The sequence below is a fragment of the Tympanuchus pallidicinctus genome, unplaced genomic scaffold, assembly GCF_026119805.1.
Source record: "Tympanuchus pallidicinctus isolate F22 unplaced genomic scaffold, pur_lepc_1.0 scaffold3, whole genome shotgun sequence".
NCBI lineage: Eukaryota > Metazoa > Chordata > Aves > Galliformes > Phasianidae > Tympanuchus > Tympanuchus pallidicinctus.
In genome coordinates, this window is record NW_026294747.1 from 29430112 (window position 1) to 29456712 (window position 26601).

Here is a 26601-nt window from a genome sequence, read left to right on the forward strand (position 1 = left end):
TTTGAAATGTTATTCTTTGAGAGATTGTATTGCAATAAAATACAGTCATGCATGCATTAAAAAAGCAAACTGATGAAGGAAAAAGACAGTACAGAATTTTTTCCATGTTTTCAAAAGCCTGTTCCTTTTGCTTTTCTAGACCCTCCAAGAGCAGATGTGCCAGAACAGAGAAGTACAGCACCACAGCAAGAGCAGAAAACATCCAAAATTGTTACTGAGGAAGAGCTTGAAGACTGGCTAGACAGCATGATTTCCTGAAACCAATTTTCCGTATGTGAATAAGTGAATATAGCTAAAATCAAGTAGAAAGTGGAACCCTCCTTTAGCTGTTCTTTATTTCATTTATTTGTTTCACTTGCCTGCAAATAAAACCAGGCACCTGAAATTCTGTGCCACCAAAATTTGATTAGGTATGATTGATTAAGTAATGTTTAAGACTGTGTAACAGTCTTAAAGAGGCCTAACATTTATGATTAAGTTGGGATTTGTTTTTTTTTTTGCTTAAAATGTAGGCTGCAGCAAACTGCCAGAGTTGTTGTTCCAGCTTGTACTTGATACATGCAGTCCTTAAAATAAAGCAATGAATGCACAACAAATACATGTTTTTAATCAGCTTCAGCACGCCACATTTCTGTATTGCAAAAAAAATCAGAAAGAAATCAAAAAGGCAGTATTTGGTTTATAATATTTTATTGCAGTGGGCACTTTCTACGAGAAGAAAAATAAATGCATAAACCTTGCAGCTTCTATTTGCAGGTGACAGTAGAGCATTGTTTTATTTTGGCCTGTGATTTAAACTGTATTCATTTTGATACAGGGTGTGTCTTGTAACAGCAGCATCTAATAAGCTGTTATTGAAGGTTGTATACAAACTTTGAGTGCAATTTCATACAGAAGGACAGAGAAGCAATACAGTCAATGGATCTGTTCACCTAGAACACTAACAAAAAGTTTGCATAGCTATGTCTACGGAGGTTTTAAGGCACTTCATGATTCAAGGTCAACAAAGTGTTTGAAAATGTTTCCTTTTATCTGCTTAAAGCTTTTCAAGCTGTGTCTTAATATACTGACTAGCAAATATTGTGGGGCAAAAATGGGACAGCACTTGAAGTACTTTTTCTGAGGCATGGCCTCTGATGTTCAAGTTCTTAAACATCAAATGTTGTACAGGTAAGACATCTTTTAGCCCTTTCACTCTTACCGAACACTAGGTTAAGTGGTGTAGTTAAAAAGTTATAATATCAGAGCATGTTTAAATTGGAAGGTTCGATTTGATATTGGCATAGATTTTTCTTTTCAAATTACAATTCCAGCAGAAGACCAGTTTTGTACGGGGAACGTATAAAAAGCCTATGAAATTGTTTCAAATTTTATGTATGTCTTTAAGTTTAAAGACATTTAAAGCAAATACAGGCTGAGAATTTACATCATGAAAAGGAAAGAAGTTTATATACTGGATCTTTTGTTATATTAGCCAAGTTGATCCTCATACTGTTTCCGGAAGCAGTCTCCTGCTGGAAAGAAATCCCAGCATCTTTCTTGGTACATCTTCCACACGAATGACTCCTGAAAATGATAAAGAACACTTATTTTAAGATTTATATTTGGCATTTATTTTTAACATTTATTTTAACTCCTTACAGCCAGTGCTCTAAATTGTAACAGTAAGCAGTTACTGTGCTTAATTTAAAAAAGTCAAAAAAGTGCAGGTAAGTGAAAACTAATCAGTCCAATTCTATCAGAGTAAACCTCTATAATCTGCATTGCAAAATGTGTTTTAGTTTCCTTGGAAAACCACTGAATTATAAGGTACTTTCACAGTATTGGTGCAACATCTTATTTTAAATAAGGAAAATAAAGAAGATTTAATTATATCTTATTTCCATTTAGGATCTAATAACACTGAACTTATGAACATATGTTCATATACTGTCCGTATATACATATAAATATATATATAAATATATATATGGGTATAGACTATAAATACAGTAATGTAACTACTGAAGGCTGTCTTCTCCAGGCACACTACAGTAGTGCTGGATAGTGCACCTGTCCTTTTTTCTCGCTCAAAAATCTCAGGAGTGGATATTTGTCTCCACTGGTGGTACATCAGTTCCACCTGGTGGTACGTCAAGCTACAAGGCTGGAGAAGGAAGATGCAGCTTTTCAAGACAAATATTTAGCTTTTTTTTTTTTTTTTCCGACTCACCTGGCCAGTATGCTCAGTCTCATCCTTGTTTATGAGGTACATTAAGAAGAACCTGAAACAAGTGCATGGAACAGGTATTAACGCAGGATGTATAATCTCTCCCCTAACCTTTCCTAGAGTGGGATTTGATGTTTATGGTGGCAACCAGCAAAGAAATGACGTTCCTAGGCTTCTAGGATGTTTTAAAGAAGAAAATGCAATCCTTGGAGACTTCTGTGAAATTGCTAACAGCTGTAGGATCTGTAGAAGTGGAAAAATATATTTCAGCAGTTTTTTCATTTCAGTGCTGATCAGTAGTAACACCTGACTTGGGCCTACATATATAGCTCTTTTATGCTCAAATTCTGTCATGTTGGAAGAAGTTCTTACAGAATTTATGCAAGAAGTATGATAGGTTATGAACTTGTAGATGGTAGATGGCTTGGAAATCTTGGTGCAACCAAGTAGAACCTATCTTATCTTAGGTACCACTTGTGTCAAATGTACAAAATTGAAGTAATTGGAAAGGCTGTAGAGTACTAACACTTGGTCTGTTTTATGTGACAGTGCTCTTGGATAGCTGGTTTTTGATGTAATGCATTGGGAGTTAAACTTAATATGTTTTCATTTTAAAAAGGAAAATATACTAACTTCTAAAACCTTTTTTTTTCTAATTAAAAAGCAACCTGCATAGAAAGATTATTCTCCATATGTTCTAATATTAAGAAAATGACAATTTTTAATTTACAGTGAATGACAGGATCCCACATGCCAATTAAGTGATGCAATGTAGTAAGAGAAGCTTGGAGGCTGTAGATTGGTAAAAACTATGGATAGAGAAGAAAACCTGACTCACGTAAGTAATGTGTATTGATTCTACAGAGTCAGTTACTGCGCAAGGAATAATGCAACATATATACTAAGAGGCACTGTTGTTTTGTTTTTTTTTAAGCTCAGATACAGTGTTGTATTCCAAAGCCAGCCTTTAAAAGAAGGACCAACCAGTTCGGCCTCCTTGGTCCAAGATGGTCATGTAGTTATCATTTTTGTCAGGGTGACTAATGCCACCAAATTCCCTTTTCAGTAACCCTCTTTGATCTGCTCTACACTCACTAATGAAAGTATGAAACCACTGTCTTAGAAGTCTTGGCTATAGACTGAATGTGTACTAGTGCCAGTTGTTTAGTGGTTTCAGAAAACTGCTGGTAAGAAACTACAGGATCAGATTTGTACATTATTTTTTGTAGCTTATTTTCCAGAAATGCATTTTTTCATGATTATTTTGAATATAACTCATAGAAATCAAACCAAACCAAAGACCTTCCTTCTGCTACCATAAGCTCTTGTAGATGCACTCAGAGGCACTGGAGGCAATGACAAGTAACATTTTTAGATCAGCAGTAACTTTCAGTGGTTTTAGTCTAGAAGACAGTTGTGACTTTCTTGGGATTTGGTCATACTGATAAAACAAAGAACTTACTAGCTAGTAAACTGTTGTTCCTAATCCTTTCCTATATGTGGCTTTCATTACAGAGGATTAAAGGAGATAAAAGAGGCTGATGTGCCTTCAGGCATTGTTCCACTAAGCTAGCTCATGTAGAGCAAGCACTTTAAAGATAACCAACAGCTTAAAGTGTATTAGGGAAAACCAGAAAGGAATGGAAATATTCCTCTATCTTAGGACACACAACTCCTAAATTACTTTTGAGCTGAAAAATCTCATTATAATAATTCTAATAGTAAAATATACTTACAGGTAGTTTGCCAAGTTGTGTTCCTGCAGAGTATGTGTTTCAAAGCCATGTGGGGTTGTGTCAAAATAGTCGTTGCCAATTCCACAAATAAAGCATTTGGTCTGGAAACACAATTTGTGTTTACAAATCAATTACAACTCAAAGATTCAATTATAACTGTAAAAATCTAGATTAATAAGACAAATGAAAAAATGTAATGTTCCTCTCATACCTCCATATCTTCTCTCACTTGTTCTTGCTGGTCTCTTAATTCACCAAAAGCATCAATTATAAGACCTATTTCAAATGGATAGGTTGCAACAGTTAAGTACTTAGCAATACTTCTCTTTCAAGTAGTGCAAAAAAAGTAGCTTTGGTAGACATCCTCCTTTCTATTTGAAGTTTGGCATGCTTCTGTACAGGTTGAATAATTTGATTTCAAATGTATCAATTTGCAGACATCTTGTATTCATTTATACTGGACCCAGCAGTGAGAATTTCTCAATTTCTCTTACTTCCTCTTAAGGAAAAGCTTCCTTTTGTTGAGTAAAGAAGAATTGGGTTCCACAAGACAGTCACCACCCTCCAAACAGTTTGTGATGCTGCTTCACGTTTCAAGCATTATTCTTTCATTTCCAGTGCATTAAGAATAAAGTTAGGTCATTTGAGGTACTGCAACATTTGTAATATCTAAAAAAATACAGACCATTTATATTTTTTCTTTGCCACTAGACTGCCTGAAAAATGTTTGTTTTACATTTTTTCCTTCCAACCGTAGGACAGTTTATAGAATGAGCGTTCAACACTGGCAGTCAATCAGTATATGTCTCCTTCTCTGTAAGCCACAATTGCAAACAAATTAGAACTGAAAATCATCCTCTAAAGAAATGAGAAAATGGGTGCGTGGTCATTGTGCCTTGTCAGAGAAAAAACCCAAGGTGAATGACTAGCTCCAAACTAATGCAGTGAAAAGAGTCTACAGTAATGCTCTCCAAATTTAAATGGTATTCTTAGCAGGAAGAGCAATCCTCCACAAACGGTGTCATTGCTTGTCATAAATGCTATAATCAAGGTAAGTTATGTTTCTAGTACTTTGTGTAATATTTGGTAGAATGCATTATTTGTAAATTAAGTTTATAATTATAACTTTCAGAATTAGTGACTTTATAAGCTCAGAAATAAGCCTTTGAAGCAATTCTGCATAATTACGTCAAACATAAATGTTATTTAAATGCACTCAGAATTTACGTACACTAAATTCTAACTATTTCTGTTATCATAAGTGAAAGTACCTTGAATAATGGCCAGTAGGATAACAATGACAAAGAAGAAAAATGTGATGTCGAAGACAATTCGATAAATTTCATAAGGGTCTCCAGCAGGATCCTCAATTTCATCCCCAATGCCACCACCAGATCTTACACCCACATACATGTGGAATAGGTAACACTAAAAAAAAAAAGTGAGAAATTTTATTTATCATGAATTATTTTGCCCTACTAAAAGTTACAGAAACAGAAGATGTAATATCGTTCCTCATGTATCGCCTGCTGAACCAAAAATCTCTTAACATCTTAACTAGTGTGGCTACATCCTCAAGTAAACTTACAAAGAGGTAGGAGTCAGCATCAAGTATATTACCCTCTTGTCATTCCCTATGTCTTATAGATTAAGATCTCTTTCTTTTCTTTGGTACTGTTCAACAATATTATACCCATTACTATTAATTCCTAAGGCTCAGATTTGCTCTGAGAGGGTGGAGGACTTCTCTTAAAGTCTTGTAATGGAATTCAGGAAAAACTGTTATAAAATGTTGTTATATTATTCACAGCAGGTAGATCTGTCTGTGCTTAAGTGGTTTTTGGATAATTTCATTTGGCACTACTGGATGTCAGTTTCAGTATATTGTACATTATTTATGATCTCAGAAACAGGCTCTGTTATGTTTGAAGTGAAAGAAATCACTTTATAGAAATGTTGCTGTGTGCTTTATTTTCTAAACATAGAAGACTTCATGGGATGATCTTTAAAAATGTGGATATTTAAACCACGTAAACATTTTAGAATCTATCCATCTATGTAATGCTTCTGTATGAATCAGCTACAGAATTTTGTAAACCACCTTAAAAAAAACTGTGAAAAACAATGAGAATTTCTGAGACTAACTAGGGTTCTGAAGTCACATTAGACAGCAGCTGTAGTGCTAAATAATTATCATGAAGTGAGACATCTGGTCTTTCACGGGCAAACACAAACAAAGCTATACATCCTCTGTTAGAATGCAGCTTTACTTTTTACACGACACCTTCGCTATTTTAATCACAGTTAAATCAATTTCAGATTATGTTTTTTATCTCACTTGGCAAAGTGGTTTGAAATGTGACAAAGTTTAATGATTCCTATTAGTAGTACATCCATTTTGTGACCAGAACATTATATTCAATCCACAGAGGGATCATTTCAAACAATATCACTAAGTTTTCGTACTTCGTATCATTTGTACATGTGACTTACAGTGACTGTTTGATTGAAAGTTCCAGAACAGGGAAAATCATTAGTTGAAATCTATTGCAAACCTCTATTCTGAGGTATAACTCACTATTTTTGCACTTAAAGCAGGCAGCGAGTATTCCATGAAGGAAATGAGGTGTCCACAAACTCATTAGGTTCAGTTTCCTGAAATTATGCCACGTTTCTTTACAAAAAGATCTGTAGAATAGCTTTTCTTATGACAGAAAATTGTTGTTGGTTTCTGTTGCAATCAGGTGGAAATCATAAGGAAAATTATTAATGATAGATTATCACTCCCTTTAATACTCCCTTTTGAACTCCCCCTTGACTTCTTCATGACTAAATTACCAGCTGTAAACAGGCTGACACAGGAGTAGTGCTAACATATTTCATGTAAGAAGAGCTTACAAAACTTTGGATCAAACTGTTCTTTACGTATGCTGCAGGAACACAGCTGCTTTTTGTAGGTCTGACCAATTTGTCACAAAATTTGTTCCATGTGCTTTAAGCATATGCTGTCTCTACTGGGGAGTGAAGAGGGAATTTTAAGACAGTAAACATTTTCAAAAGAACTATATAGCAAGAAGAAGAGATAGATGGCTTTAACAATGAAAACATCCTTTTATGTGATATTGGACTAGATGATCTTTTGAGATGCTTTTTCAATCCCTGATGTTCTGTGATTTCATCTTAATTATCCATGTAAGAATTCAGAATGAGATTTGAAGCATGCTAGTGATGTTTTACTTACTGTCATCATGTCATCGCATTTCATATCTGGTTCATCTTCATCTTCACTTTTATTGTAGAATTTGCGGAAGAAGTTGAATGCCACAACAGTGTAAAGATACACTACTACAGCCAGGAGTCCTACAGTAAGCACCAGCTGTATAGGGAGACAGGACATGAACGTACGTTTCAATTTCATTCTGTTATAACTGATGAACTAGCTCAGTTTATTGCCTTAAATATGGAAAAGGTATCATATGGTGTGTTTCCCAAGAAGAGAACAGTAATGACAGCTTTGAAATATATCCCCATTGCTTGGATCTGTATACAGGTTAAGTGGCCCTGTAAACTGCTTGCATGCAAAATGATATGGAAAATGGTCTCACAAAGAGTATAAAAGTTAAACTAAGGAGGATGCTTTTATGACTCTTCAAAACGTTACATTCCTTTATGTGTTTTTACATGCCTAACAGACTGTAAGAATAGACTTAAAATATATGCTGTATTTGAGAACAAATGAAATGTGTTTGTTTGAAATGGAATTTTTTGGAAGTTTTGTTAGGTTTAGGTTTCTCCACATTATTAAATGTTGAGATGCTTTTTTTTTTTTTAATGCTGATCTCAACATTTAATAATGTTTACTAATTTAATAAGATTGAGATCAGCATTAAAAAAAAAAAAAAAGCATTAATGTAAAGGTTGCTTTTGTTGGTTTGTAATCTTATACAGTACAAAGATCAAAGAGTGACTCCCCATAGAAGTTTCCACAGTTAGTTTTTGAAGTGCATTTTAACATGATTTTTTCGGGAGATAGTGACATATAAATAGATTCCACAATGCAGAATGTCTGTACCTCTAAGAACATTCTTACTAGCTAAGTATTGAAATCTCAGTTGTTCTCAGATCATTATTACTTCTGCAGCTAAGAGATTGTGAATTCCTGTCAGTTATCACCAACCTATTCATCATAGAGCATACAGAAGGAGCTGGTTATGTCATAATTCATATATTCTTCTGAAATGATGCATATTTTTATTGTGTACAAAACACTTTTTGTTATCAGCACTCACTGATCATAGATTGTTATATTTTTATAGGAATAATCACGTACTAAATGTGCTGCAGAGGACTTGGAGAAGTCTTATTTAATCTATTCATGATCAAAATGAATTGTATCGTAATATTTCCTAGGTACCCCAGGACTTTTTTTTAATATTGTTACAAAATGCATTAATTTCAAACCTCTGTATGTAAAACCAACCTGTTTGCCATTGTGAGTTACGGAGGACAAAATGGTTCGCAATGTCTTGAAACCCATAGCGATGTCCAGCAGATGAGCAGCAAAGAAGAAGTTGTTGTAGTGTCCAAGGATAGACATAGTTGTGTACCAAGCCAAATACAAAAATGACTGCAGAGAGAGTGAAATTTGAAATGAAAAATTAGTACAATGATCTGATTTTAATGTAGTACAAATTATGTAATGCAATCTGAATGTAGTATGTCTAGGACATTTGTTCAGAAAGGCTCTGTTTCTTACCATTCATTTGAAGTTGTGTTCATTTAAAATTGCTTATGCTAATGAGACCTCTCTATATTACATATTTAAATACAGTGTTTTCAGCATATATGTTATGAGTACTGAAATCCCCTACCTTAAAACTGTTTTGGTTAGGGAGCTTGTTACACAGCACTTAAAGTTTTAAGACCGATTCTAAAGGAGGCAAATGCATTATATTATTTTTAAGGCATTTCACTATTTTTAAGTCTCAAGATGCCCAGAAGACATATGGTCCACAGTACAGCTTATTCTTAGTGAGTAGTGAATCTGAACGCAGTTTGACATGAAAGAAAATATCTTGTTTGTAAACAGTAGGTCAGTGTACTTCTAGTGCCTATTGAATTTATGCTTCAGTTTATTCTCCTTGGTTTCCTATTTGCTTGGGCATTCTAAAAGAGATGCAAAAAAGAATACTGACAAAAAAGGGTATTTTAATGTAAGTTTGAGGCTTTCAGAGAAGGCACGAAAGCAGAGAATTAACCAAACATACCAAGCAAATTCAAGAATAAAAAAGGGTACGTTTCCATGTACTATGTTTGATCTGAGAAAGGGCACCTTTGGTTGCTAATATGATTTATACACAAATAAATGAATGTGCCTTTTAACTTTCCAAATGCTAGCATTGTGTTAAGGGTGAATAAGTATTTATTTCCCTTTGGAATCAAATAGAAAATGCTAATGTAAAGCCATTTGCTTCAAGGCAAAACAGAAAAACTATTTTAAAAATGGCTCTGTAATTCAATACTACTTGCGTAGAATATATTTGTTTAATATAAAAACAGGTAGTGGAAGACATACATTCACATTTAGAGTAAATCAAAGAATATTCTTCTAGGTTAACATACTTACATTATCAGTGAAAACAACACCAAGCTTCCAAATGTGGTACTTTGTATCAATGGAGCTTAACCTAGGAAATACCAGATTTGAAATGCATTAAGTGTCAAAATGAAGTACTAAATTCTCCAAGTAACAAACTGTGGTAACACTTCATATGCATGTAGTTAAAGTTGGTGATGTGTATTTGCTGTTTATTATCTGGGCTTTTTAGATGCTTCATTTTTCAGAGAGAATTCTTTAAGTCTTGGCACCCATGCAGAGTTTCTAACATCTGTAATTGGTGGAATGATTTCACTAGAATTGACGCTGGCCTATTCCAGACTTAAAAATATGCATTAAAAGTAATGAAATATGGATCCTACCTGTTTTAAATTTAAATGGCAGGTGTTCTCTCTAGTGTAAAATGTTATATTACCAAAAGGAAAGTTAATAATTTTTTCAGTAACTACTAGAAAATAATTGCTGAGCAGAAATCCTTTTTCATGTCTTAAAGAAGCCAGAATCATCAGTGAAATGTGACTGGGCTACTTTCAATCACTTGGCTTCCTGACTTCATCAACTATAGAATAGATATCTCTGAATTTTGTCTAGATATCTGACATCTAGATACTTGTTGTCAATACTTTTTCTTTCTTTTGGTAAGCTTTTTTTGTGTGTCTTAAAACATATTTGCTGATTTTAATTCTTCACAAGAAAGACTTATCCATTTGAATTTTCCATACAGAGGAAAACATCACTACAATTTCAATATAAAATCCATTTTTATCTCTGAAATGGAAGCTATAACAACATACAGTTTGTCCATAAAGCTCTGAAGTCATACCATGATACAAGAGAAGCTGCTTCTAGTTCGCTTTCTTCTACTGGACTAAAATCAAGGGCATTTTTGTCCAAACCCAAAAGTTCTGCTATACGCTCTGCTCCGTACAAGTCTCCATACTTGTTAATAACCTAAAAGTGCAAGGAAAGAGGCTTTTGGTCTGAGATTTTGGTAATTATTACCTTAAACAAGTAGCTGTTAGAAATTAAAAAAAAATTAAAAATAAAAAAAGGGAAACAAAAAATGCGAGCTTCTACAAACAACAACAAAAAAAAACCCCACTCTTTTACAATTAATGTTACTTGAACAGTGAGAACTCCCAAGAGGACCACAGATGGATAGAGACATGAAAGAAAAATAGAAGCATTAAATGCCATTATCTAAAAGCTTCTGTATAATTTACCATCGTTTAAGCTGACATGTTTTTCCTTTTTTAAGCAACGAGTGTGCTTTATCTCCTAAAGATGACAATGGCTGTAAAATGGACCTAGATGGCTGATTGACAGCACAAAGTTATTGAGTGCATTTGACTCTAGGAACTAAACCAAAACAGCATTCTTTCTCCCTCCTTCCTCCACATAAACTAGAACTACCTGTGGTAAATCTGTCAGTGAACAACAGTGACTTCAGAAAACAAATTTCAGTTCTCAATTGTTTGTATATGAAAAGCTCACCTTTCGTTTTACAAATTTATCCCAGTAATTGTTAGGAAATGACCTGCATAGATAAGGAAAAGATATTTCAAGTTATCCAGCTTGTTATGGAAAAGAAAAAACAACAAAAATTCACAGTGCAGATTCTGGTACAATTTCATTCATTCACGCTTTTGGTATGGACACCACCTATCAGGACAGTCTCTTTGAAATAGTAGTCACTGCATATTTTTTCTCTCTTTTTTTTCTGTAGTTACAAATGTGATTTGCTACAAAAAAAGCTACATGCACGAAAAAAAAATCAGTGGTCATCTCATTCTCAGGTGTTATATTGTTTTACAGGGTCTGAATTTTCATAACAAAACTAGGTAAAGCTATACGTTCAGCTGAGAGGTTTTTCCAGCCTCTGTTTCTGAACAGCCATATCCTTCCTGGTAATTACAAGAAAAGCATACAAAAGAGAAAGAAATGGAGCAGTAAACTGCAAGCATTTTAGGTGTCATTCTTGAAAACTCCCTGCTTTTTTTTTCAGAGTAGTGGGCAACCATGATGCTTCAGTAAGCAACTGGTTTTATCTAGGAGGTCTATAACAGACACTAAGAAATACAACAGCTGTTACCTACAAGAGAAAATGCTTTATGCTATCAGTGAAATTTCCTTATCCTACAATTTGATCATAAAAATACTGTTCTTGAACTTAATACCAGTGGAGCTGCTATTCTTAAGCACTTCTTCATTCTGACAATCTTACTATATTTTATGTAGGTTTTTCTCTCTCAATTTCCTGGATGTTGCAGGAAACAATGTTGAGTTGCAGCTGTCAGATTGATAACTGTGGAAGAGGTAGGTTTGAAGCTTTTTTGCTGCTCAACAGAATGAAATCTAATACAGCCAAGTAAAAAAAAACAAAAAAAACAAACCAACAAAGTAACTCTTCAAGCTAAAGGACAATACTGATAAAATAAAGCTAGTTTTAAGATTGCAAGACTGAGTTCCTCCAACACTGGTCCACTGTGAGGAGTTTAGGAAAGATTCCCAGCTACTACATGTTCAATTTTTGATTTTTCCAGACTGAATTTCTGAATGAAATTATTCCAAATGGACACTTTAGATAAATAGTTTCAGTAACTCAGCTGATATATTCTGGTTCAATCCTCTATACTGTTAATTACTTCTTTCTTTGATTTCTTATGCTTGTAAGCCAAGTTTGTCTCTATTGGAGTTTGTGTGTATGTCTTTTCCTGCAAAATGCAACTCTGCTGCATTTAAAAGGGTATCCTGTCTTTTAAAATACTTTTTTAACTTATAAAAAGCACATCTCAGCATATTCATAGCAGCGTGTACCCTCCAGCAGTGGGAACCTGATGATATAGTCATTAAACCTTATGAGTTAGTTCCCATCAGAAGGAACACTTTGTCAGCTTATGTTTAGCCTTAATCTTTCATTTAACTTAACTAGATAGTGCAGCATGCTGAGAACAGGCTGTACAGCATGTCAGTTGGAGTAAGCTGGCAACATATCATCTTATTAATTAATTTATGCTTATTTTTGCTGAGGACACGCTGGCTGGGTGTCTAGATAGCTTGCTCTCAATAGTTATAGGTTGAAAATGAGGCAAGAGCTCTTAGTTACCCAATAGAGAAACCATAGTTTCCACCATCACTAAAATTGCATTTGCTAAATTCAAGAGCATTCTCTTAGCCCTTGAGGCCATAGTGATCTATGAAGGTATTATTTTTAGTAACAGATTCAACATGGAAGTCAGCTCTCTGAGAGATATTATATGCTCATGTCAGGAGTAAAAATGCGTGTGGTTTGGGTGCTCTAAGCCAGATCTAATCTCTGTTTTCAGTCTGTGTTTAGAATTTTTCTTTTGTACTTCCTCTGATTTTTCTACTTGTGCCTTTTCACCAGTCAGCCTGATATAGCACTTTTGAAACTACGTTTCCCTTTGTTTTGGAATCCTCTGCTATCTTCTTTTCAATGGGGCCTGAGCTTATGCCACTACTGGCTTAAAGGCATAACAAGGATCAGAAGAATAATGAACTGAGAGTCTTCCACTCATTCATGTTCAGGAGCTTCATAAATCAAAGAAGATATGTAGGTATTATATATTCTGCAAAATTTATCTTGATAAAAAGCAGCTTAATTAACTCTGCAACAGTGACAGAAAATGAGGCTGGCTCAAATCAGTATTGCTAAAGAAACAGATGACAAGATTTTTGCCACTTCAGTGGGCATTATCTGTTTCACTTAGCAAATTAGTAAGTCTGGCTAGGTCAAAACATATGGGATTAAAAGATAATGATTGCTGTGTTTTGGACTCTCCAGAGCAGCTATGCAGAAGAAAATATGAATGGTTATTGCATTTTCATTCCCATGTCTTTGAAACTGGTCACATACCAGCATGAACAGGGCCTATAATGCAAATTAGTTTCTTCTAGGAAGTCAGCCAAAAACATTTTACAACAGAGGTCCTAAGAGAATGTCAAGTCCAGGGTACCCGGCAAGCTGTAAGACTAAGAGAACCTACTTAACTGACTGATCTCTGTGTCCACATTATCTAGACACACTTCTAAAAACACTGTCAATTTGAAATTGCTTGCAACAGCTTTTTCCTCATGGCTAGGTTTGTATCTATAATGTTTTGCAGATGTATTGTGGTTCCACTGCCTCATATCAATCTATTATTTCATTGACTTCCCTGTACTTCCCATTACTTCAGATGTTTGAACTTTGCAGAAGGCTTCTCTGTATTTTTACAAAGATACTGAGTTGAAAATATTAAGACTGTCCTTGGAAAAGTATCAGTAGAACAGATACACTATTAGAATTCTCTACCACCCTCTCTATATTTCGACTGAATCAGGAGTGAGAAAGAAAAGTTCTCTGAAAAGGCCGGATGTTTTACTCCTGCCTGTTGGAGACAAGGACCCTAAAAATTATTAAATTATTATTATTAAAAAAAATAAACACAGAATTAGCAAATCAGGCTAGGATACTGAATTCAGATATGGCTGACAAACTTTTTCTGAAAATCTTTCTAAACTTTTTCTGACAGCTGAGAAGCAATTGTATTTTTTTTACTACTGCTTATTTTGATTTTCTACGATTCAGCTGTCTCCATGCAGAAAATCACTCTGGATTTAACAATATTTTGTCACCATTGAAAAATATTATTATAATCAAGTGACCTTATATTGTAGTCTAAATTTCAAGCTAAAATAAATGAAAAATTCTTAATTCTCTGTAGGAAAATACTGCGTTCAAGAACTTGGGATAATATGGAAACTGTAAATTTAATCAGAGTACCAATGGTGCTATTTATTACGTACAAAAATATTGTATGTCTGATAAGATGGATATTTGGGCAGTTAGACAGCATAGTGTAACTGATACACTGAGTTGGTGATTTTTGCTATCTTGTTTTTATCAAATAGTTATTTATGCCTCCATACATGTTAGTAAAAACTGCATCATAGCTTTTCTAATGTGTGCCAAATTGGTGGAACGTATTTATGCATTTTTTTGGTGAAAGATTAAAACCAACTATTTACCCACATTTCTGGTTATTATTAATTTGCCCAAGGGCTAATGACTGTTGCTTATAGAATTATCTTTAAATAAAAGCTCTAAAATTATCTCTTCAAATTAAATTGTGCTGGGTTTACTTAGAAATAACCTGTTTGACAGCATTTTGTTATGGCAATTTAGATTGAATCATGTATCCAGCTATTTTGGTTAAACAGCATCTGAAGTAAGGAAAGAAAATCAAGGTGGCCTCTCAGACTGCTACTGCTCAGCAGGAAGAGCCTGCTGACATTTTTCTTTCTCTTGCCTGCAGTTTTATCATCCACATACAGAATGGCAGGTGAGTCTCCTAGAATCAGCATATGACTACTGTAGTATTTGCTAATGCATAGAACCTGACAGTTACGTCTGTTGGGCCTACTCAAATTCTGCAATTTCTATTTTACACTTAAGTTTAATTTCCTTGTCATTTATAAATTTTGTTAGCAAAAAATGGGAAAAAAGATGCAGGAGAGAATAATGCTACAGAGAATGAATATGAAATTGAGGCAGGGGAAATTCTCAATAGTGACTAACTTGTAAAATGTCTTAGGGAGAGAGATTATGAGAAAAGATGCACAATTCTTGCAAATAATGAAAAGGCAGATTTCAAATTAGACTCCACTACTATAGTATCTAATACAGAGTGAAAAACGCCTTTCTTTTAGACGGAGTAGGTGTTCATGAACAGGTTAGGTTCTATATCAGTGGCTTAATAAACTAATTATTATATTATTATATTATTATATATATAATATATATATAATATTTTATAATAATTATTATTATAATAATAAATATAATATAATAATAAATATAATATGTATATATAAACAATTCATATTTATACACTTAATTTTACATACGGTGTGTTTATAACCAGGCGATCCCATTGTCCTTTAATATCATCTTCAGATGGTTGTTCAGTTATGTATAATCCATCGAATTCCAGCTTCCTAGCTACCTCCTTCTCTCTCTTGAACACAACCAAAGGGACCTATGAAAATGACAGTGGACATCTTGGTTAAGGTTTACATATTGCTGGAAACTGTAATGGCCTATCTACATCGTACTCTTTATACTACTATATAAACCCAAACAATTCTGACAACTAGAGACAACAATCGGAGATGTGACTGAGGTGTTCTCATGCCAGTGATAGTGTTGATTTCTGTTACTGATAATCAAGTTCTTCCTAGCAGCTCTTAGAATATCATGAATAATATACATATGTATTCATACTAAATAATGAAATTAAAACATAAAACAAGATTCAAGACACCGCTGCATTCACTATCTTGATTTTGTAATTCTGTTGACAGCTGACAGTCCTGCTGTTCTGCGGTGGAAATGTTAACACAGTATGACTTTGAACTCCAAAATGAGCAAGTCAAAAATAAGAAGAGGAACAAGGAACTAGGAAAGATGGATTGCCTTGGTGAGCTAGAATAGTTTGTTTCATTTGATGTTCTTCATAACCTCACATAAAGAAAGCTTGCGGTTACACCCAAAAATTCAAATTAGAGACTGCTAGACGTATTACTGCCTTTCTTCTCCCAGGCTAATTCTTTGGCATTACCCCCAAACAAAGGGTTTGATTAGTGTAGACAAAAAATTGGTTACCATTTAAACATAAAACCAAGGACTCTCAACTCTGAATGGTTTAAATGCTATAGTATTGCCTTATTGCCTCGTAACACTCAAATTACCTATAGGTACCGAGGTGAGAACTAAGTACCCACACAGCTTCTTACTCACTGTGCCCCACTCCTAGTGGAACAGTAAGAGTGCAAGAAAACTTGTCTCCAGTCAAAAACAGTTTAAAGAGAAGAAAAACAAAGTGATGTAAAGGCAGCCACTCCCCACTTTCCACAAGCAAATCAATGCTAAACAACAGCCACCTTGGAAAAGAAGTTCTTCTACCAAGCCCAGCTTTTCTTATCGTGCAAAACATTACATGGTATAAAACAGCTTCCTGGCCAGTTTGGGTTAGCTCTCCTGCCTTCCTCCCAGTGTCTGCTCACTCCCAGCATAGTCACTGGGAGTCACATGGAGTGGGTAACAAAGACAGAATGTTCACAGAATACAAGCGCTGCTCAGCAATAACAAAAAGTTGGATGCTACCAACATTGTCTCAGACTCAAATCCAAACACACACTGTGATATGTAAAAAGTTAATTCTATCCCTGCCAGACCTCGCATGTGAGGAAAGCTTGGTGTCATAGAATGGTTTTGGTTGCATCTACATATTAATTTGAAAAGAAGTAGATAAAAAACAGGTATTTTAATCTCAGCTCCAAAAATCACTTTGGGACTACATGCTTTACCAAATGTAGATTAGTAATAAGATTCAGAACTTGCCTTTAAGCAATAGTATCCAATCACACAGACAAAGGAGATGATAGTATGAATAACTGCCAGTGCTCTGAGAGTGGGTGCCATGTAACCTGTACTTTCTTCCAAAACAAAAAATACCATTCCTTCCTCCTCTTCCTCTTCTTCAAAAGAGTTCCAGAGATTAGAGTCTTCTTCCACTTCATCAAGTGGCTCTTCTGTCACCTAAGAGAAATTTAAGCACATTGAATACACACAGTAAACTTAAAAGCTTTTCCTTTATCATACTGACAAATCCCTAAGTTCTACCTAATAACTGATGTATCTAAAGCCTGCCCTTGTGAAGCTAGTAGATAAGACCATTAGCTTTGAACAGTAACATCAATTCATTTTCACAGCCGAATTCTCTATGTAATCTCATTTCACTGAAAAGAAAATCTAGGAAAAGCAAGTACAGGTATATGACAATTTGCAATTATCTGGCAATATCTGATTCTAAAATTATGTACAAAGTATTTCCTGGGGGAAAAAAAATAACTGTAGTCAGTAGGACTTCTTAGAAAATGGGAAAATGTAATAGCTGATTATAGTTAAGCCTCTCTGTATCCTTAGAACAAATGAGATTTAAAAAAAGAATTACTTTAGTTGGATTTTAAATTTCCAGTGTCAAAATAAACAAAGGAAACATAAACAGACTTAGGCAAATAAATAAAAAATGCCTAGAAACACAAATTCAGCTTGTCTTTTCATTCATCCCAAGTGAAGTAAAACCAAAATAAGTTTCACATCACAAATTTTAGATATGAAGCTTAAGATATTATTTTAACTTCTTCATAGCTAAATGCATTTAGTTTGTGTTTGAAAGGACTGTAATACTTGCTGTATTAAAACAGCCCTAAAGCCAACATTAAATACTCCTCTGGAAGTAACTGAAAACATTTAAAGAATAATGTAAAAGCTTACCTTGTAAAATAGCAGAATAAAGTTGATGGCAAATGCAACAAATAGAGCAAGAAACCGTAAGTTATAAAAGTTCCTTGCCAGGTAGTGCTGTAAATAAAGTGGAAAAACACAACAAATTAGTGATAGTCTTCAGATAACATCAAAATGAGAAAGGTAAGCATTAAGGTTTCTAAGAATGTAAATACATAATTGTGCTGCCCTCATATGCCAGTTAAAATAAGCAGTGCATTTCTTGGCAGTCTGTTCTCCCATTTAATGGTAAAATAATGGGCATAGAATTGCAATAAGAAGACAAATAGAAACTGTATAGGAGGAAATCTTCAAGAGAAGTGCTGGAATAAACTACATGGGAAGTTTTCAGAGTTCTTAATTTGATATTTGTAAGAACAAATAAGGTGCTGTAGAACTATGGGCACTCCCTGTTCAAGAAAGTAGAATAAAAGATTCTAGAAACTAGATCACAGAAAAGAGACTTCCTAAAAAGGAGCTTAGGAGGTTACCTAATCTGTCCTGTTAAGCACACACATATATATTCTTGCTATGTATATAATTCTACAAAGTATTACAAAAAATGAGAAGTAAATCAATACAGACAGTCTTTCGAAAACTTAGGCCTATGTTTCTGTTATAGTTTCTCCCTTAGATTTCAATTGAACATTCTATTATATGAATAAATGTTGAATAGAATTTAAGAAAAAACTTACAAGCATTTTTGTTTGATATATTTCCAAAGCTTTGAAGAAATTAGCCATAACAGCCACAGGTTTCTCAATTTTTTGTCCATGCCTTCGCTTCTTTTTCTTTGTTTTTCCCTCTTCTGGCTGCTCAGACTGTTCTTCCTTTGCTTTATCCTGTTTCTCAACATCTTCCATGCTAGAAGAAAGATCAGCTAAGTAAGCCCTGATGAACTTCTGCGCTATAAACGCATTAATTTAGAAGGAATCCGAATTCAGAACGTTTGGTTTTAAATGCAAATTAGTTTTGAAACTGCTACACGTTATTGTCTTGTAGTATTGACAAGCTGCAGACTTTTCTTCAGGACTGCTGCTCATTTCTTAAACGATTTTTTTGTTTGTTTGTTTTTTTAAAGACAATGACCATGAACTTATATGTGCAGAATTGTCAAACTCTGCCTAAAAGTTTGTGTTAGAATTTTGTTATCCACTGGGATGTACTGCTACCTCTTAGAGACTGCTCCGCTATTCAAAATATTGCTTAGATTCGTTATGGCAAAGTTATCTAATATTAGGAAGTAGCAAGGATTTAAAGAGGAATTGTGTAAAGATAACTCACTCTGCCTTCTCAGCTTCCACTTTTCTTTCTGCTTCAGCTTCTTTTGCAGTTTCAGATGTCTGTGAAAAACATTAACTGTCAAAATGAACCCTTTCACATAAATTTTTGATAACATTGACTGTTTTCTAAGAAATAATTACCACACTGCATCTTTTATAACAGTTTACTCTTGTAAAGACTTCGATTTCATTTTGACAGTTCAGACAAGACTTTTAGCTGTGAATGCTTTATATCTTCTTTTGATAAATTTTTTAAACAGTGTTATCAATACTGTAACTAGTACAGATAACTGAACAACCTAATTACTCACTCTTATCAGATGATGAAGGTAAGTAACAACATCCAGACTATACCCTGAAATATAAAATTCACTCACAAAGACTCAGTGCAGCTACTGGTTGTGCAAAAAATCAGTTTGCCTCTTTCCAAGTACAAAATGAAGAATAATGTACTGTGTCAGTGACAGCATCAAAAATCTGAAAAAGACCTGTGTAATTTTTAGGCATTGCAAAACTCAATTACTTTGTCAAAATCAACTGATGCAACTAGAATCTGACAAAAACCTAAACTACTTTTATGTATGCAGTGTATCTTCTCAAACTATTTGTATTAGTTGGATAGATGATCCACTAAAATTTTACTGGCACATCTCACAATCATTTAAGCATATGTTTTAAACAGCCTCTTCACATAAGGAAAAACCAATGCACAATTTTACAATTTTGTTAACTGCAAGAGAGAAACTAGGGCCCAAATTTCAAACATCCTTACACTCAGTGTTGCCAGACCAAAGTAAGTTCATTTCAAAAGCAGTTCAAGTATCTAAGCTTCACTGAAAAGGCTGAGATTCAGGATCTATATTTATGAAAAGAATCTAAATTGTGTAAATTTATTACCATACATTTTTGTAAAAAGCTGCCTTAGCTCTTACCCTTTTCTGTATTCTTTCAAAATGCTTAGTTGCCTACTGCTGAACTGTACGTTTCTCATTCTTTTGCATAATTACATTACCTAAACTTTTTCATCACTGGTCATCTGCTCTTGTACAGATGTAGTGAAAGAATTTACTAAATAGATCTTGCCTTGCTCATTTCAATTCTCTTATGGAACCTCATCTAAGTACATGCAATGCAAGCATATATAACTCTTCCCCCCAACGAGGTTTCCTGAAGTTCTCAAGCTGATGAAGGATAATTCTGGGATCATTTGTTTGCTCCTGATTCTTCCAAGGGGGTAGGGTGGAGAAAGAATGAATAAATCCTCTCTATCCCTCTATCATATGCTCTCTCAGTTGTCTTCTTTTCAGGCTGAAGAGCCTTAGCCTACTTGATTGCATACACAAGATTTGTTCCATAACTGTGATAATTTTTTCAATTTCCCAGAATCTATTTCAGTCCAACATATTCTTGTTGAAATGGGAGACTCCATTTTGCAAGGTGCTGGTTTATCTTGGGTACACTTGGCATAACAGTGCTCTGTGTTATAAATCCTTCAATTCTTTTCTTGATAATGCAGAACTTCAGTTTGCTTCTTTGACATGTGTTAATTGATGATTTCATTGATATGATATTTCTGTAGAACTGTAATTTAGTTCCAAGATTTCCTACTGAGTAGTTATGATAATGTCAAAATCCATAATTTTACATACAAAATCAGATTTTTTTTCTCTCTTATGCACTATTTCACTGACTCGCATCTACTATTTTAAGGTTCTTCTAACTTCTCAGTTAGATCTTGATTTCATTGCCACAAGTAGCAAGATTTATCTGCAGTCTTAGCTTACTCTTCAAGTATTTCCATATTTGTGAACCTATGTGACTCTTAGCACAGGCTAATCAAACTTTTATGTGAAACCTAACTCCTATTTATCTTCACCATGATCACACAATTCCGTAAGTTATTTTATAGTTTTTCTAGCTAGATGGTAATGCCATTAATTGCTACACAACTGTTTTGTTGTTTTTTTTCTTTGAGTATACAGACACAGATTTTTGTTTCTATCCATTTGTGTATCTTTTATTATTGTGAATGGTTGTGCAAGACATTCTGATGGGAATTCCTGATTTTTGCATTGCTGTTTCTTTTCTGAGTTTTAGTCAATATTTATGTAATATTGTTATTGCTCTAACTAGACTACTTAAACTTTCCATATGCACAATGTGAATAGAAATTTATTGTAATATAGATTGTTCAAAAAGTAATTTGGTAGAGTTCACTAAATAACATTAATGTGAAAGGCAGCTAAGTTGGATAACTGAAGTCACATTGATAACTGAGAGTATCTCAATAAACAACGGACCATTTTATCAATACTTACAAAGAAATCTGGGAGAAATGTACAAATCAAAGAAAATAAATATTGATTGAAGAAAATTTAAAACTATTTACTCTGACCTAAAGTCCTTAAGTTAAAAGTAACATTTTTAGTATACATATTAAAATGAATGAATGAATAAATAAATAAGAAATTAAATCTTGGATGAAAACATTTGAATGAAGAGGGAATAATGAACTAAAAAGTTGTATAATGAAGGTTCTTGGATATTTCTGGAAAGCATACTATAAATAGGTGGGTTAAATCCAATCAGAAGAAAGAAAAATTTCAATAACAATTAGAAACAAATCTGAAATATAAACATCCCTCCTAATCTGACAAAAGCATTTGGGTTTTGATGTTTAGCTCAGGTCCATGTTTAAATAGGATTATAAAACATATTCATCTCAGCAGAGGAACAGAATAAACTCTTAATAAGCAATAAAAAAAAGTATGAAAACACAATAAACACTAAAGTAAAAGTAAATTCAAGGAAAATTACTTCAAATAACAGGAAAAAGGCTATTTTATTGTATATGAGTAGTGTATGACTACTACACAATGTAAAAGAAAGAAGATAATTATATATTATGGTATCATATACTATATTATTATAATTATATATTGTATAATTATACCATTATTATTGAGAAAGTAAATTAAAAGGTAACTGAAGTATACTATAGTATAAAAAAGATGAGCATGCAGAACAAACAATAACACGTGAATATTCTTTGCTTTAAGAGCAGAGATTATAAAATATCTTCTCATCCATAACCTCAGTCAGTTAGTTTGCAAATAATTCAGTTGCGACTAGAAAAGCCAGTAATATAGATATATTAGTATTTCCTGGAAAGAAATACAAAATCTCCTTCACATACCTGTAATCCTTTTTTCTTACGAACACTGTTTTCCAGAGAAGACTGGATATCAGAACCGAGTATTTCTGCAATATCTCCAAGTCCAGCATCATGACCATGTTTTGAGCCACCTTCTTTCTTAGTAGGAATGCCAAAAATATCTGAAATTATGTCAGTTTCTCCCTTTTCACCCTTTACGAACTGCACAAGTTCATCTCTAATGCCATGCTCAGCACCTTCAGTTTTTTCTGTTTCTGTGACATCATCATGGATTCCAAACTGCGTTGGATCAGGCATGTCCCCTAGTATTTTAGTAACTTTAATGTTTTTGGCTCCTTCAACCAGTCCACCCCCAAATACAGTGCTCCAAAGAATCTGGAAAATTCCCCACACTATACTAAAGAACAGTTGGAACACCCCTACAAATAGGATCCAGAAAAAAGAGAAAAACACTTTCACCATGTCTTTTAGTGTCATCTTTCTGACTTTCCTGTACTGTTTCCTTAGGTTCTTCACAGTAACCATTTTTAAAAAGTTGGCTACGTTCTTCTTGACTGCAGTACAGGCCATTGCAAAAGCTGAAGGAGATTCCAGGGACTTTTCTTCCTCATCATCTCCGATATCCACAACGTAGCAAGGCTCTTCTTCCTCTTCCTCAGGTCTCTCAGCTGAATCAGTCTCAGAGATTTGGGATGCTAACTGCATTTCAAAGATTGTGTCTTCACAGAAATTCACGAAGAGCTCCATTTTTTCTTGCTCTCCACCTTCATTTACAACATCAAATATGAATTGCCTTTTGGATTCCTTCACCTGTGGCTTCTCCCACTGCATTCTACTGGATTCACTGATTTCAAAGTAAACTCTTTCTATTTTCTTGGCTCCACCCATTATTTCAATACGGCCAAGGTATGGTTCAAAGTAATTAAGAACACTTTCTGCAGGTTCAAGTAAGCTCTGAAGGCGTGAGTCATTAGGCATATGCTCTGAAAGGTTTGTTAGCAAAACTGCTACATTAAAGCCAATATCTTTGGCTGGTTCATGGAATCTTTCTACAAAATCAACGTAGTTGAACATATCATTTTCATCAGCTTCTGTACATGACAGCAGGAATTCAATCTCTGATTGTATATATTGTTTTTGAGCCTCCATTGACTTCTGGAAATCCTTCTTTGAAATGATGCCCTTACCATCTGGATCATGCTCTTTGAAAGCATCCGAGTTAGTTAAATCTTTTAATTTGAGAAACATGTCAAAAAACTTCAAGATCAATTCTACGTTGCTAGATGATTCTACAAGCGTATCAACCATTTGTTTTCCAATCGTTCCATTTACAACGTTACCTAAGTAGTGTTAAAACAATGAGTTATTTGATGTCTCTGTATTTTAAATAAAGGAACTTCATATTCACACTGAGAACTGAACCAAAACCTCCATTTCTGTATTTCATAATTTTTTTTCCAACCTGCTTGTCTGCAGAAGACCTCTTTTTTCATGGATATTCATATTTCAGACTAATTGTTAAATAAATATAAAGTCGATTTCATCCTGGCATTATATACTATCAGAAGTAAATAAAGTTTACCATAATACTTGGACTTTACATTATAAAGCTGATACAATAATACTGAATCATAAAAAGAGAAATGGCTCGAACCTTCAAGTAATGACAACAACATCACAACCATATCCTTTAGCAGATCTAGAAGCTCTTTAAGCAGTTCAATCTGAGCAGAGTCCTGTATTAAGAAATAGAACAAACAAAAAAAAGCAAATGAAACAGTACAGAGTATAGGGTTGTTTTTTCTTCGTATTTATATGGGATACATTCGGAGTAAAACAATATGCAGGACAGTCATTTGAAGTTAGTTCACATTATTCAGCAAAATTTCCTTGTAATTATTATGATTACTATCAAAGGTCTTATAACAATAGCATGGTAAGTTACTGCAGCAAAGGTATTATTACCATAAAGCTTTAATAAAGCATTATGAAATAGTGAAGTGCAGATGAGGGACAGTAGAAACTCACAAAGCTGGTACTCCAAATATCAGTCAGTATTCTCAGAATGAAAACATCCTTTTTCATTTCACAGGGAATATGTAGTGACATCATGTACTGCCACTTAAAATAGAATTAGTACTTTAGCAGGTTTAGAAAATACAGCACAGAATTTGACAAAACTAATACTATTTCATGACTAACATTTATGTGTCCAGGGAATTGTGATATACTTTTATACTAAAAAAAAAACAAAAACAAAAAAAAAAAAAAACAAAAAAACTTCCGTTTTGTCTGAGCAAGTCAGAGGGTAGCAAAGACATGAATATAGGGGGGAAATGACTCTGCAGCATTTCACTCAGCGAGTGTACGGGACTGAAACTGAGGCATGCGCTGAAGCCATGCACAGTGAAATGAACACCGTTTGTAGTCCTCTTGTCCAGTGGATGTGGTGAATTAACTGGACAAGGTGACTCACTGTCGCATTCCCTCCCTCTTCCAATCCTTTCCAGCTTTTCTCTTGCCCTCTCTATCTGTAGCATAGAAACCATGCTTTTAATGGTGCTTCAGATGTAACAGATCGTTAGGTTTTGACAACAAGGAGGGAGGGACTAAATTGCCGCAGTCACTAACAGAAAGGCGTAAATGAGTTGAAAGGAGTGATCTTGTGTAAGAAAAGATATGTGCACAGCAATGACTGGCAGATAAAAGGAGTGGTATGAAGATGTTTGTTGGAAGATTCAGTGTTGTACCTTTACATGGCAATTACCCATGCAGTCAACAAGAGCCAGTATGTTAGTTTATTCACAGCTTTCACTGTTCACTTGACTGTAATTTATAACCAGATACAAAGAAGCATCACTTAGCTCTTGCAAATACCTGTGAAAGTTTCATCTGCATGTTGGCAAATACGTGAAGAAATCCAACAACTGCATCCCACAGCCTACTATGAGCCAGACTCTGTTGGTTACCGATGCAAGGTCCCTGAAAAGTTAGAAGTAAGAAAAACATTTTTTACTTATATAAAATCAAAGTAACGCTTCACCTTCCTAAGGCTTGTACCTGAAAAAATAAAAACAAACAAATTAAAAAAAAACAAAAATACAAAACAAACAAACAAACAAAACCCAACAACAAAACAGCAAACAAATGTCAGGCTTCCATGAAGCTACACAAGAAAGTTTCTTACAATTTCTTTGGTATGTACCATGTAAAAAAAGAGATTTCATCATGTCAAATATGAAGCCATTATTTTAATATTAACTTTTCACTGGGCCAGTGATTCAATCTAACTGTCAAAAATAAGAAAAATAAAGCCAAATGTTTACAAACTTGCAACATTACATGATCAGATCATGTAATTACTGAACTTCATTGTTAATATCTTGGACAAAACCTTTCATTTACCTGTATATATTCGGTAAGGGAATTGAATATTTGTTTGGTGACAGCCAAAGCTTTAGAGAAGTTACGTTGTCCTGATTCATCAATAACCTCTTTTCCTGAATAGTACCAATAGAAGTCACTGATTGATTCCTAAGAAAAAGCACAGTGTTACATTTTCTAGTTTAGGATTTTGAAAGCAGTTTTTACTGTCTGCATGCTTATCACCAGAAGTTGAATCACTTGACGTTCAGTTAATCTGTTTCTCATGACAACAGGTTCTTATGTTTTTATCTAACTATGCTGTCTACAGAAGTAAACAATGAAATTAACAAAAATGTGGTTTCATGAAGAATTCTGAAAAGTCATCTATCTTAAAAAGGAAGACAAAATAAATTAAATTCAATTCTTTTTATTTTTTATTATTTTTGTTATATCCCGGATAGAAAAGAGGAACCTCATCTTTGATTCCATCAAAATGTGAACTTATCAAAATGAAGGAAAGAAAATTATGTTACGTTTCATTTTCTTCTGATTTTTTCCTCACCTGAAGACGCAAGAGGTAGTCAACCGTACTAATGATAATATTCACTGTTGTGGTGTTGCCCATCTGAGTACGTAGGTAATTTTGAAAATCTGAAGTAAATAAGGCATTTGTGCTTAGTTAGTATGGACAAGAAAGAAAAATACAAGATTGTTTTTATATATTCATAGAGAAGATACTCTTTTTCAGTACCTTGCTGGGTAAGGATGCTCATTATCTGTGCTGGATATTGAACTACTGTATGCCACTACACTCACATAACTGTTAACCATATGTCTGTCTTTGTAAGAGGTTTTGGTATTAATG

General features: G+C 34.1%; 2 protein-coding genes across 10 annotated transcripts in view; one reads left to right on the forward strand and one right to left on the reverse strand.

The window, feature by feature from the left end:
* Window positions 1-17576, forward strand: part of AVEN (apoptosis and caspase activation inhibitor) — a 103628-nt gene extending 86052 nt beyond the window's left edge. The window contains exons 6-8 of one of the 2 annotated variants that reach the window (XM_052695437.1): window positions 140-7346; window positions 11801-11878; window positions 15929-17576. In XM_052695437.1, the coding sequence (XP_052551397.1) occupies window positions 140-258 (119 nt within the window). In that variant the 3' untranslated portion in view covers window positions 259-7346; window positions 11801-11878; window positions 15929-17576. Of the gene's footprint in view, window positions 1-139; window positions 7347-11800; window positions 11879-15928 lie in introns of those variants that run through there. The other variant, XM_052695439.1, reaches the window with a different exon arrangement.
* Window positions 674-26601, reverse strand: part of RYR3 (ryanodine receptor 3) — a 195176-nt gene continuing 169248 nt past the window's right edge. For all 8 annotated transcript variants that reach the window (XM_052695427.1, XM_052695433.1, XM_052695432.1 and 5 more), the window contains 20 exons: window positions 26299-26387; window positions 25776-25904; window positions 25248-25352; window positions 24025-24106; window positions 22392-23710; window positions 19197-19255; window positions 18608-18776; window positions 17904-17990; window positions 16968-17165; window positions 15473-15603; window positions 11057-11099; window positions 10386-10513; window positions 9572-9632; window positions 8426-8572; window positions 7187-7321; window positions 5217-5373; window positions 4157-4221; window positions 3946-4046; window positions 2213-2264; window positions 674-1566 (listed from right to left, as the gene is read on the reverse strand). In XM_052695427.1, the coding sequence (XP_052551387.1) occupies window positions 1471-1566; window positions 2213-2264; window positions 3946-4046; window positions 4157-4221; window positions 5217-5373; window positions 7187-7321; window positions 8426-8572; window positions 9572-9632; window positions 10386-10513; window positions 11057-11099; window positions 15473-15603; window positions 16968-17165; window positions 17904-17990; window positions 18608-18776; window positions 19197-19255; window positions 22392-23710; window positions 24025-24106; window positions 25248-25352; window positions 25776-25904; window positions 26299-26387 (3353 nt within the window). In that variant the 3' untranslated portion in view covers window positions 674-1470. The remainder of the gene's footprint in view (window positions 1567-2212; window positions 2265-3945; window positions 4047-4156; window positions 4222-5216; window positions 5374-7186; window positions 7322-8425; window positions 8573-9571; window positions 9633-10385; window positions 10514-11056; window positions 11100-15472; window positions 15604-16967; window positions 17166-17903; window positions 17991-18607; window positions 18777-19196; window positions 19256-22391; window positions 23711-24024; window positions 24107-25247; window positions 25353-25775; window positions 25905-26298; window positions 26388-26601) is intronic.